At 49.5% G+C, this 12,804-nt stretch overlaps 1 protein-coding gene across 1 annotated transcript; it reads right to left on the minus strand.

Annotated features, from left to right (window-relative positions):
- Window positions 1–550: 550 nt before the first annotated feature.
- GPR83 (G protein-coupled receptor 83) lies at window positions 551–12,804 on the minus strand. The gene is made up of 4 exons (XM_054592594.1): window positions 12,347–12,804; window positions 7,948–8,073; window positions 5,607–5,740; window positions 551–3,168 (listed from the first exon to the last, which is right to left on the minus strand). Exons 1-4 carry the CDS (start codon window positions 12,725–12,727, stop codon window positions 2,544–2,546), a joined length of 1,266 nt encoding a protein of 421 aa, XP_054448569.1. The 5' UTR covers window positions 12,728–12,804; the 3' UTR covers window positions 551–2,543.

Raw genomic sequence — 12,804 nt, forward strand, 5'->3', positions numbered from 1 at the left:
GCCCCAGGGTAATTATGTGTGCAGTGAAGGCTCCTACCTAGCTCATCTGGTAAGATGGGGAACCCCATACCCAATGGGGTACGTGTCCTGGTAAACACAAGAGTGTGATACCCACTGCATACTGCAAGTGGGAGACCCACTCTCAAGGCTTCAGTGGCAGCTTCACCTCCTCCTGAATCACCAACGGACAGATGGAGCTCCAGTTAAAATACACAGCACAGATTCAGAATCACAAGAGGAGACTTGGCAGCCAGCTCAGTGGAAGAAGCTCTGCACTAAGAGTCCGAGGTCTTCAGCTGGCTCTTCACCATCTCAGCGTCTGTGCTGCCTCAGCTGTAACACGCAGGGGTATGGGCAGGGGCTCCCCACGCTCACTTCATCTCACCCATGGGGATCCCCCTTTTAGGTTACCAACTGTGACCTAATCACACGTCTGAGAATCACAGTCCACGCACCCAAAACGATTTTATTGGGACTGGCACAATTTACAATCAAGTACTCATTACAGCACATTGGAAAGACTCAAGTTTGACAAGTTCATAATCACGAATACAAGTCACTCTTTTGCTCTGAGGCATGTAGGGAACATGGGGAGAGATGCAGACAAGGTACAGGCAGGAGACAGACCTAAGGGGGCCAATAGTGAGTCCTTCCCCAGAAAAGGCTTCTCTGTGACTCAGCCATATTTCTAGATATTCTCAGAGAGAGGGGCAAAGCTAAGTGACATTGTGGCCCTTCCGCCTGTTCTCTTTCTGGTTCATAGAATTTCTGTGGCAGCGTTAAGACTCTCGACACTACAGAGACAACAGACACAGATAAGGGAGCCATTTGGCCAGAAAAATCCATCTGGGGATCCCTACAGGCTCAGAAAGCTCTCTCTGCGCCATGAAAGTCACTTTTTTACCCACTGTTCAGAAGATGATTTTTCAAACTTTATATCCTGAAATTTCCAAATATCCTCATAAGTAGTATAACAAAACCTCATGGTTCATTATAGGGAAGCAAGTGACATGATTAACTTCAGTTTTGGTTAACAGCTACCAGATCTAAACGAACCTTAAACAAACCCCTTCTCCCCAAACCTCAGGTTTCCACTTAGCTCCATATCCATGCTTTGTTCTCTGGATCTATCTGGCGCTAGAAAGAAACCTAAAACCAGTGACAGTGGCCATTGAGAAGGGCTGGGGAATTAAGTTCTATTCTGCCTGACATCTCTCTCTTCTGTGTGACAGTGGGTCACTTAGGACTAGGAGGAAGGTGACAAAAATGCTCAGCTTCTGGGATGTGATTTCTCTGGCAAGTTGAGTCCTTAAGGATTATCAGGATGCCACAGGTTTCTCTAAGTGACGCATGAGCTGCCAGGGTGTGGACAGTGAAGAACCTTATTATTCAGACAACACAGAGAAATGGCCTAACTGGTTGGGGGTGACGTGTCAAAACACAATGATTTCCAGCATGTTGAAAAGCCTACCCCCTCATTCGCTGTGAAAGCAGGGCAATGTTTCCCACTCCTTGCTCTGTGTGATTGCAGGAGAAAAGGAATTACAGCTCTCGGGTGAGTTTTGTTCTCTGGCTCATCAGGATGGCACCATCTGAAAAGAGGGACCTCAGTCAGGCCCCTCACCACTGACAACAAGGTGAAGGTTGTATGTCTGCTCCATGACAGTCTTCTCTTTGGGTTCCTCTCCCACCTCTTCTTCCAGCTCTTCTGGTAGACGCTGTTCCTGGGAGAGACACTCCCGAGTTCTCTGCTCTGCCCATTTCTGGCTTATCTCTGCATGGAAAAGTGTAATTCATAATGAAATGAAAAGCACACATACAAAAGAAAAAATTGCAAATAAACCACAGTTAACAACTTATCACAAGTTGGTAGGAGAAGGGGATGATTTTTATTTTCTTCTTTGTGCTTTTCTGAATCTTCCGAAGTTTTAATAATAACTTTTTTTTTTTTAAGGAACCAAATTGGTCCTTTCTTGTCATATATCAGGCGAGGCCACCACAGAATTGTGATTCACCTTGGTCCAATGACTTCGGAAAGCGAGGCGTATAAACATCCATGTAAGCTCCGGCTCACTAACCTTGTAACGGCCAATGAACCATCTCCAAGCACAGCTCTGTGCATCTGGGTCAGCCACACCCCAAATATGACTCAGGTGCCCTCTATGGATGCTCAGTGGCAGGGAAGGTAGTGAGACAACTGCCTGACAGTCGGAGGCAGTTGACTAACTCAGCCTCCATCAGTGCTGAAGTTATCCTGTTCTCTCGCTCAGGGAACCAGGCTGATATGCCTCATAGCGTTTCTGAGACAGGAATTCATAAACATATATCTAGTTGGTAGGTGCCTTTTAGTTTTTACATCAAATGTGGCTTAGGAAGCTAAGCAGTTTCCTAGAAACTCAAGAGTCTTACAGCTTCTGAAGGAACTTGTTTCCGGCATGATAATCACATATGAGAGGACAGGTTCTTTTCCAGGATCTGCCCTCAGCCCCCTTCCCAGTCTCAACTGGAGACAATGCCCTCCCTCTGCCTCTTCCCACCCTCCTCTAACTCATTGCCACGATGGGTTCCACAGAGGACAGATCTGTCTTCCCTGACTGCAGTTGGGGAGAGGGCAAGAGGCTGTTGGCAGCTGGAGCCCTCCAGCCATTGCCCTTCTCAGTCCAAGCCACCCTGAAGGAAGGGATTGGGGAGGGTGGCTGCTCCTCCTGAGGCTTGGGCAGCCTCTGGCACATGCTCAGTAATGCCTTCAGCTCCACCCTGAAGTTCTCGTTAAGCCAGCAGTAGATGAAGGGGTTATAGCAGGTGCTACTCATGGCAAACCAATGGAAGGTGAAGTAGAGAGCATTGTTGGTATGGATGACCTTGCTGGACAAGAGAAGTACGTAGCAGTTAAGGGGGAACCAACAGAGGGCAAAGAGGACCACCACCAACATCAGCATCTTGATGGTCTTCTTCTTCTTGCGCCGCAGGGCCAGGTACTGCTCCGTGGTCACATCGCCGATAGTGTTGCACAACCATAGCTTCTTGGCTATACGGGCATAGGCCACAGAGATGATGAAGAGGGGTAGGATGTAAAGCAGGATGAAGGTGGCCAAGTCCAGGTACTTCCAGAAGAGGTCAGCTGGCTCAGGGAAGTCTGGCAGGCACAGGGAACGGACAATGTCCTCACTGGGGGCAAGGAGGGGTGAGAGACAGAGACACAGAAATACAGAGACAGAGAGAGAAGGAGGGGGTGTAATTAACGTGGAAAGGCCTCGGCCCAAAAAAACACAAGCCTCCCCTCCGCTGGGCTGCTGGTACATCCATCCATCTGTTACAGCACTTTTGATGCTGCAGCCTAGTTATCTGATTACACTTCTGGCTTTCTCACTGGGCTGGGAGTTCTGTAAACATAAGGAATGGACCTGGATCTCTCTGTGTCCTCTTAACATCATATTATTCCTAGCTCATAATAGAGACCCAATAAATATCTGTTCATGAAATGTATGCAACACTGGTGTTCCTCGTGTTAGAACTAACTGATCCTGAGAGTACAGTGTTCCCAGGAATTCCCCATTGTTATCACCTATTTCCACTGCAGAGGGGAACTAAGGAATGGGGCAAAGTACATGATGGGTCTTGATGATGTGAGTAGCAATACCAGAATAACATACTTATTTTCTATACAATGTACCCCGTTCCTCTTCCAGCTTTGCAGGAATCTCTTCATGTGCAGGAAAACCCAGAGCTGGCATGTTAAGAGTACACAGATTATGACCTGCAGAATGAGGAGGCACAAGCCACCCACATGGGGCAGCAGGCAGCTCCCTAGGTCTCCAGGCTCCCATTTTAGGGAAGTGAAAAATCCCTGGAGCCATTTTAAAGGCACCACTTCAATACATTGACACAGAGGAAGTGAAGTCACAAGATTCATGACTTACAAATCCCAGAGCAGGGATGCAGCGAGCGGGGGAAGGGCAGCCCTCGCTCCCAGTCATCAGCCAGCAGGAGTCAGAGAGCAGGGTAGTAAGCACCTGTCGCCTGGAAGGCGGCTGAGGCAGCAGTCACTCATTTTTTGAAGGCCCACCCCTGAGGGGTCATTTAAAAAGGTGCCCTGGGAAAAGCAAGGCAGGAGCTTGTGGTGGGGTCCTCAGCTCTGGTCCTTATCTAACGGTCCAGGCTCTGTGTGAGCCGGTTGTCAGGCTATAAAACACTGAGGGGGCAACTCAGAATGGCTGTTTTCTCATCACACCATGTGGCTTGTTGCTCTTGCTGTATGTGCTGGTGGTCATTAGTAGTGAAAGAGAGAACTCTCCTTGCTTTTGTTAGCAGAAAAAAAAAAAAATAGCCCTCCCTGTGTGAAGGCAGATGGGGAGTCTGAGGGCTAGCGGGTTTGGGCATGTGATTCATTCCAATATCCTGGAATTTGGGAGAAAGCCTTTTACAGTAGTTGAAATCAGCCTTCAGAGTTTATTCTCTTGACCCTGCTTGTGTCACGGGAGAGTGTGTTTGTTTCAGGTGGGGCAGCACATGGCTACTGTGGGACACACAAGCAGTGCACCCCCTAGGTCCCCTCAGATCCCCTTTACCTGTCTAGAGTGCCAGGCCCGAGCTCCTGCCTGCCCCCCAAGTAATAGCTGGCACCGGTGACCTTCTTAGGTGCCAAGGACTGCCCTAGGGCTGCTGAAGACACTTGACACAGATCCACTGAGAGCCTGAGGTGGTGTTTTCTTAAGGGAGGCCTCGAATATGAAAACCCAGCTCCAATTGCCTCAGGGCTGGCAAACTTTGTCTCGAGAGCTCCCTGTGGCGCAGGCTGCTGCTTCCCCCCAATCGGGCCCTTCCTGAAGCTCTCCCAGTTCCTCGTCCGGCCTCCCCACTCCCTTACCCATTACTCCTGGAAGCACTTCCTTTAAAAATCACAGGCACAATGACTTTCCTTTATCTCAGGGTCTGTTTCCAAGGAACCTTGTCTAAAATAACTATGAACTGACGAAAATCACTCCAAGCTCGCTCATTCGTTCATTCAGTAAATATGGGTTGAGGGCTTGTTATGCAGAGACAGTAAGTTAGGTGCTAGAGACACCAAGATAACAAAATCAGAAATGGGGCCAGCTCTCCCCCAACCTTACAGGGTAGGCGGGGGCGTTTGCCTTTATAAACTAATAGCACACACGAGTGCTTACATTTTAAAAAACTGAATACTTTGAAAGAAATCCTCATTCTGTGAGAGTATATGAGAGAGAAGTCTGAATGGGAGGTAGAACATCCCACCTCAGACATATAGATACATGTTCTGTTTATAGGTTGTGTGAGAGAATTTAAACAACCCCACTTAGACGAGGCCTGGTGATTTCACAGCTCAGTCTGTGAGAGCACGTGCTCTCTGTGACAGAAGCTAATCAATACTGCCTTGGCCTTGTAGACCAACGGGACAGAGAATAAGGAGGAAGCTAAAGAAGGAAAGATGAGAAAAAGCAGAAAAAAATTGCAGAGGAGAGTGAGAGAGGCAGAGAGAACAGCCCCGTGCGTCAGGCACTGGTAACTCTGAGACTGAGACAGGGCTCGCACTTCCCTCTGCCAAAGCCCTCAGAGTCCCCAGGTTGCTCCCTCCTAGTTAATCTCACCTGTACTTGAAAGTAAATAGTTTCTGGCAGAGAGCATGTGGGAGTGAAAAGAAGGTAGCCAAGGTCCAGATGACTGCCACGTAGAGGACACCTTTTGTCATGGAGATCCGGGGCTTTAAGGGATGCATAATGACCTGGAAAACAAGCACACCTCACCACTGGCTGAAGTTTTGAAGCAAATAAGAAATCACAGTAAGGCAGGTACATTCTATGTATAAAGCAGAGAGCCCATTAATTCATTGTGGAGCCCCTGAGCCCCACAGCGCCCCTCCGGGGGTAGGAAGAAGGTGCCCTCCGGACTCAGAGACCGCAGGCAGTCCGAATGCCTCTTGAAGGTCCTAGGTGGCAGGACTGGGGTGCAGTGAGAGCGTGGGGAGGGGCCAAGGACCAAGGACAGAGTCTGCTTCCAGGAGACCCGTGGCCCCACAGCAGGGCTGGCAGAGGACCAGCCCTGGCCAGCCGCGACCTCAGGATCTGATCTCATCTCCCCGGGACTCTAGACCCCTTAGGTTACAAAGGGCTCCAAGGGGTCTGAGGGTGACTGTTGTGGAGAGGAGACTCTCACTGCTGACCATGGGAAGCTGCAATGACATTTATTTGGGGCTTCACAGCACTGTTTATGGAAGCCATTACTAAAATTGCAGAGGACCCCAGTTTTCCCAGCCCTATAAGTAGGCTTCAGGCTGAAAAGCATGTTGGAACTGCTACTGTATGCCAATCGACTGTCTTAAAAGGTTTAAAAAAACATTTAGGAATTTAACAGCATCTTTGTTTTAAGATTAGAATCACTATGTCTTGAAAAAGGCAGTTTGGGACAGGTGAGTCCAGGGTCAAGGGCAGAGGTCATAAAGAGCTGCCACCACCTCAGGACCCCATCTCAAGACACACTGGGTACTCTGGATGTGTCCTCCCAAATTTTTCTCTCAAGTGTTTTCAGGTTTTACAGGAGGAAGTGACCAGGCTTTAGAAGCAGCCCAGCCCCACTCTGGACTTCGCCATCTTTGCCCCTCACACGCCTTTGTTGTTCAGGCTGCTGGAGGGAGTGGAAGTCTGGGTCAGAGGCCCCAGACACTGCTCAACGACTCCACTGGCTTTGGGACAGGGCCCCACATTCGGGTATATGTCACAGCAACATGGTCAGTATGGGCAACACTTCCCCCTGTTCCACAGACCCAACTTCAACCCCAGGTCAACTCTCAGTTAGCTGTGTTAAATGCATAAGCACAGGCCAGACAAAGGTAATCCAGAGTCCTTCTTGTTGAATTAGGGAAGAAGGTTAAGAAAAGGCAGGGAACATTTGTGTGCAAACGTTGGCACAAAAGCATCTGCAATATAAATGTCAAAATGATGGCATTGCAGGGATAAAGAGATCTCAAAGTTTGCCAAGTCCAGTTCCCTATTAGATGCATGAATCTCCTTTAACACATCCCTGTCAGACCTTGCTTCAATATGACATAAAACTCATTACCTCCCCAGGCAGCTTTGTGCACCTTCAAACACTTCTATTAGAAAATTCTCCCTCATGTAAAGTTGCATCTTTGAATCTGCATTTTGAAGCCTCCTGTCTTTCGGTCCTTGTGGCACCTGTTGGAGCTCCTCAGAACAAATTCTCTCTCTGTCTGGTGGCCCTTATGATATCGGCCTGGTAGGCGTCCTTGTGTCTTCTCAGAGCAGGGTGAACTAGTGATCCGAGCATGGGCTTAGAGACCTCAGCCCTCACCCTAGCTTCATCATTCCCCAGGCATGTGATCTTGGAAAAGTTACATATGCACTTTTCTCAGCCTCCACTCCTTGATTCAGCATAGACCCAAGTACTCCACATAGGTCACGAGTTAGCGTAAGAAGCCTGCCACGGAGCCGTCCTCCTCCAGGATGGACACTCGCAGGTCCTCTTCAGTTCCCTTTGCCACACACCTGCCCCTGCATGTCCGGTGGCACAGGCCTGCCCCTCCCCAGTGTCTGCTGCTCCCCACTGGATGCTCTAGCTTGTTTTCCTCCTCAACGGCTTGGGCAATAGAACACCAATCTCAGCCAGGAGCCTTGTCTGTCTCCAGCCTATAATTATTCGCCACCCTCTTTTCATCTGTAATTTTCCAGGTTTGCTTTTCTACCCATAAAGCAAGTTCATTCATTTCTGAGACAAAATGCTAGCAGTGAGGCTAACTTTTTACAGCACCAAACACAAAGCCATTAATAAACCTAATCTAAGCACTCATTCTGGTCAGTAAGACAGATGCATTCATTGGCAAATGGGCTAAAATACAATCTTAAGGGCCCCACACTCCTCTGGACAACAAAGGCAAGGAGGGAAGGACAGGGCATTGGGGGCAGGTGCCCTCACCTGGTGTCGGTTCACGGCAATGGCTGTCAACGTCAGTACTGAGACATGCAGGGAGCAGTACTGGGCGAAGCGGCTGACGTGGCACATGCCCTTCCCGAACACCCACGTGCTGTTCACAAAGCGGACCTGGAAACAAGCCCACAGAGGTCAGGAGACAGACAGGCTTTGACCCTGATAGCCCGCACCTTGACCCCCATGGTCTCTGTGGAACATCCGTCGGAGACCTCCTCCCTCTACCACTCATCACAGCTGAACCGATGGTCACACCTGATTTTCTCTAGCATGACTCACTGTCAGTCATTCAGTTAAACAAACTGATCATGTTGCTGGATCCAGGCGCTGTTAGGGGCCAGGAGAGTGTGGAAAGGACATGGGCTTTGGCTTCAGCCCCAAGGTCATGGCCCTAGTGAAGTCCGCCATCGTCTCTCATCTGGATCATTGCAGCCTCATCCCAGCTTTCCTTGTCCTCTAGTCTTGTCCCCTTGTAACTCAGCCTCCCCGCCTCTACTAAATGCTAGTTGCATGACCTTGGGTGAGGTATGTAATCTCTCTGAACTTCAGTTTCCTCATTTATAAAAAAATTTAACGCTTAAAAATCTCTACCTTGTAGGCTTACATAAGGATTAAGTGTTTTAAAAGTCTGTAAAAGGTGGGACACAATGTTTGCAAGAAAGATCTTATTAGAAATAAATGGTAGCTATTTTTATGGCAATAATAAAATTAATTCTTGGCCCACGTGAGTTCAAAATAATGGGAAAGACACAGCTGAGAAGTCACAGCACAGCATGTGGGCTATGCTCTCAAATGCTGGCTAGGCAAACCTTGCAATACATCACTTGGGAAGGAGAGCCAGAGACCTAAAGAGGGGTGGGCAGGGGCCGGGACAGATGCAGGGTGGTGGGGCAGACAGAGAAGAGAACTCCCCGGGGCGGTGTACGGCTTTAGGAGCAGGTCTAGGCCTCATCCCACGTCATCCAGGGCTATTTGCTCACTCAGTCAGTGCTTGGGCAGCTCCTGTGAGTAATGCCCCAAGCCCGAGAGAGGTCAAGCATTGATTCTGATAAAGGAGCTTCCAGTCTGGGCAAAGGAGGACTCAGGTACCTCAAATAAAAAACAGAAAGTATTTAACACCCTAGAGAAGGCTCAGGCGAAAGGCACTGGGGCCACCAGGCAGGGTAGGAGTGGGCAGAGACAGAGAGAGGAAAAAAAAAAAAGAGCAAGTCAGCCCAACAGGAAGAATACTGTGTAGTAGTTTACAGCACAGTATTTGTCATGTATAACTGTCACCTTGGGCAATGCACATAGGCCCTATGAGTCTCACTTTCCTCATCTATAAAATGGGGCTAACCCTTTTCACATGCTTGTTATGAAAATCAAATAAGAGATAGCACATACAAAGTAGGAACAACAGTACCTAGTCCATAGCACTGCCAACTGTCACTATTATAACATGAGACATTTGAGCATTTGAGATAAGCTTCAAAGGACAGGTAGGGTTTGCACATGTGGAGATAAAAACAAAGTACTACTCGGCACTGGATCTGAAATCTCAGGACCCGTTTGGGGAACAAGGGGTGGGATGGTTTGGGCCAGAGTGTGTGGAAGTGTGTTATGAGGGACTAGTCTGGCCAGAGGATGAAACTGGGCCAGCAGATCATGGACTTTATTATCTTCAGAATCAGCAAGGAGGAGCAACAGGAGGCTTCTGAGCAGCCCAATAACATTACAGAGCTGGAAACCTTAAGCTATGCCTACTCCTCACCTCCCATATTTGATGCATTACTCAAGCCAACAAGTGCCACCTCAAAATGGTTTTCAGTCCCTTCCCTCCTCTTCAGTCCCAAGGCCATGACTCTAGTGGAGTCCCCCATCATGTCTCCCCGGACTAGCACAGCCTCCTGAGAACTTTCCTGGACCCCCAGTCTGTCCTCCTGTAACTCAGCTTTCATGCTGCTGATAGTATTTTTCTTAAACCATATTGTTACATCCCTGCTTAGAATCACCATAGCCCTGAGGACAGACCAGATGCCTTAGGAGTCCCCACGCCCAATCTGAGTCTGGGTACTGCCTTCCTTTCTGGCTCACCTTCCCGCTCCCCTTCCCTGCCAACTCCTCTACTGTGCTCCCTGCCCTCGCTGCTCCAGCTACACTGAGCCACTCAACAGTCCCTCAGCACAACATGAACTGTGATGTCCTCAGTCTGCACTGAACATTCATCTCGACCTGGGAAATTCCTACTCATCCTGGCCTCTGAAATGTCATGTTCTTTGTAAGGTCTCCTCTGACCCTGTGGGACTCGGGCAGGTCAGAACAGATGACTCCCTCCTCTGGGCTCCACCACACTCTGTGTATGTCTCTGCCATGGGTACCGTAAGCATTGTTCTCCTAATGACCAGAGCTAGATTTTATGCCCATATAGTGTATAAAGAGGATGGCAAAAGAGATGAGGGAAGAAGGGTATTGTTGTCACGCCACCTGAAAACAGGACATCTCATCCAGTGGAGGAGGCTGCCTGAAGTTTTAGAAGACTCCCCTCAACCCTTTCACTCTCCCTGGTCGCCAGCACCTTGGAAGCTCTGACAGGAGTTTGGAGTGGGACAAGTTCGTAGGTCAGGTTGAAGGCCATACTGCTTTGGATCAACCTGGAAATGGTGCTGGGTTCTCAGGACCTTGACATCCCCTCTGTCACAGGAGATCCTCCAGGGCAGGGGTTGTCAGCTCTTGGCTGCAGCCTGGCCTGAGGCGCATGGCCTTCCTCCCTGCCCATTCTCATGTCTGTTACAGACCTAGCCATGCATTCTGCTCTGGGCAGCAGCACAAGGCCATGTCCTAGGACCGTCCAGTGCCCAGCCTGGGGGGCCCAGCCCGGGTGGCCCAGCCCAAACCCAGCATTGCAGATTGTCGTCAGGTCAGGAGCCAAGGGCGGAGTCAAGGGGAGGCAGAGATGCACTTTCTTGTGCTTCAAGGCAGCAGGGGGAGTGGGGAGGAGGGAGGCAAGGCTGTGTGGAAGCCCCTTTGTCCTTGGCTAGTACCTGAGGATCCTGAGTGGCCAGGAATCCTTTAGAGGAAGGCTGGAAGGAGAATGGGGAAAGCCCATGGTTTGGAGTAGTGGAAGCTTAACATGGTCCAAGAGTGTCCCCCTGCCCTCACTCCTGAGCGGTAGTTTAGAGGACAGACCTATGGACTTGCGTCGGGAAGTAATTCCCACTCTGGCTCTGCCAATTTGTAGTCAAGTGACCTTGGACAAAGGATTGAATCTCTCTGCACCTTAGTTTCCTTGTCTGCAAAATGTAAGCAGTGTTTTCATAAGTGAGGACAAGAGAAGGTAGTTTTAAAATGTGACAACGACCAAGAGACAACGATATACAGAGAGATGTGAACAGATACTGCTTTGGTAATAACTCAAATTCTACAAACTGTTATTTTACAGATAGAAAAAGCTCGTGCTACAAAAGCATAAGATTTTATCTGTCGTTATCATTGCTCAGCCAAAGCTCTCATAGCCTCAAATCATCCATGGGCACCCCACTCCCAAGTCACAAAAGGACAAAAATGACACTGGTAATGCTCAGCAGCCAAGGCTTCAGGAGGAGGCTCTGGGTCCCCATCTCTTCCCCAACGCAGACTTCACAGCATCACCCTCAAAGCACAGAAGAGAAGTGCAATGTAAGTAAGTGGTCTTGGAAAATCCATGTAAGGTTCCGTTAACAATTAGCAATTGTTTGAAATTTCAGTTGTGGCACAAAGCAGCATCCCAGAAGGAGGTGTATTTAATGGGCTGCACTCTGGTGACAGAGGGGCAGGTAACCTAGCCATCTCTGCTGACATTTTAAGGGGCTTTGATTTACTGCTCAACTGTCAAACAGGTTCATGCACAGTGACATTAAAATTAAATAGGTAGTGGTCATTCATTCCAAACTGACTGCAAACACTAAAATCATTATCCCAATGTCACCAGCTGCAGAAGCTCTGGCTTAGAAGGTGGGAAAGAGGGAGAGGAGAGGGAGACAGAGAAGGGATACACCCGATAAGAACAGTCAGGGAGAAAGGTAAGGAGAGGAACATAGAGACAGGCAAACTGAGGCACAGAAAGAGTCACAGAGAGGAAAAAAGATGAAGATAGAGAGACAGAATAGAGAGACAGACTAGAGAGACACAGATGGAGACTGACAAAAAGACTAAGAAAAACAGGAGTTGAGAAATTAGAGATGGGAGACAAGAGAAAAAAGAGACTGAGAGATTAAGATAGGAAGACAGGCAGAAAAGGGAGAGAGACGCAGAGAAAAGAGGAGAGATATAGGGGCGGAGGGTGGAGGGGTGGGACCGAGCCAGGAGAGAGAACTAACTGAGAGCTAGGGCCCTGAGAGAGAGCGCGCAGCCGGCCCAGACCCGGCCTTACCAAAGTGAAGGGGGTGTTTAGTAGCGTGATCATTAGGTCGGCGACGGCCAGGTTGACGATGAAGAGGCTGGTGGCAGAGTGCATTCGCTGATTCTTGAAGATTACATGACAGACCAGGACGTTGCCAAAGAGCGAGAAGATGATGATGAAGGAGTAAGCCACGATGAGCAGGGCTTTCACCGTGGGGTTCTGGGACTCAGCCCCGTAGCGCCGCCGGCCCACAAAGTTTTGCCAGTCGGAGAAGGTGTAGTTGTTCCAGAAGAAGTGCGAGGCGTTGGGTGGGGCCAGGGTCGCCGCCAGGCTCAGATCGTCCTCCTGGCCCACAGAGAGCTCCGCGGCTCCCACCAAGGAGAGAAGGAGCAGCACCCAGTGAGGGGCCATTTTGCAGGAGCCACCGCGCCCGGGGCCGTGCCGTCCGGGTGTCCCCGCCAGGCTGCGGGAGGGCGCGGGGCTGTCGG

This window comes from Pteronotus mesoamericanus, unplaced genomic scaffold, assembly GCF_021234165.1.
Source record: "Pteronotus mesoamericanus isolate MK-2021 breed Mesoamerican mustached bat unplaced genomic scaffold, CSHL_Meso_final scaffold_36, whole genome shotgun sequence".
In the NCBI taxonomy this organism is placed as follows: Eukaryota; Metazoa; Chordata; class Mammalia; order Chiroptera; family Mormoopidae; genus Pteronotus; species Pteronotus mesoamericanus.

Bases quoted from the DNA above. Each gene is read 5' to 3' on its own strand.
- GPR83 (XM_054592594.1), bottom strand. From the start codon at position 12,727: ATGGCCCCTCACTGGGTGCTGCTCCTTCTCTCCTTGGTGGGAGCCGCG. The intron at 8,074-12,346 runs GTAAGGCCGGGT...GCTTGTTTCCAG, and splicing joins TAAACACCCCCTTCACTTTG to GTCCGCTTTGTGAACAGCAC. The intron at 5,741-7,947 runs GTGAGGGCACCT...CTTGTTTTCCAG, and splicing joins TTGCCGTGAACCGACACCAG to GTCATTATGCATCCCTTAAA.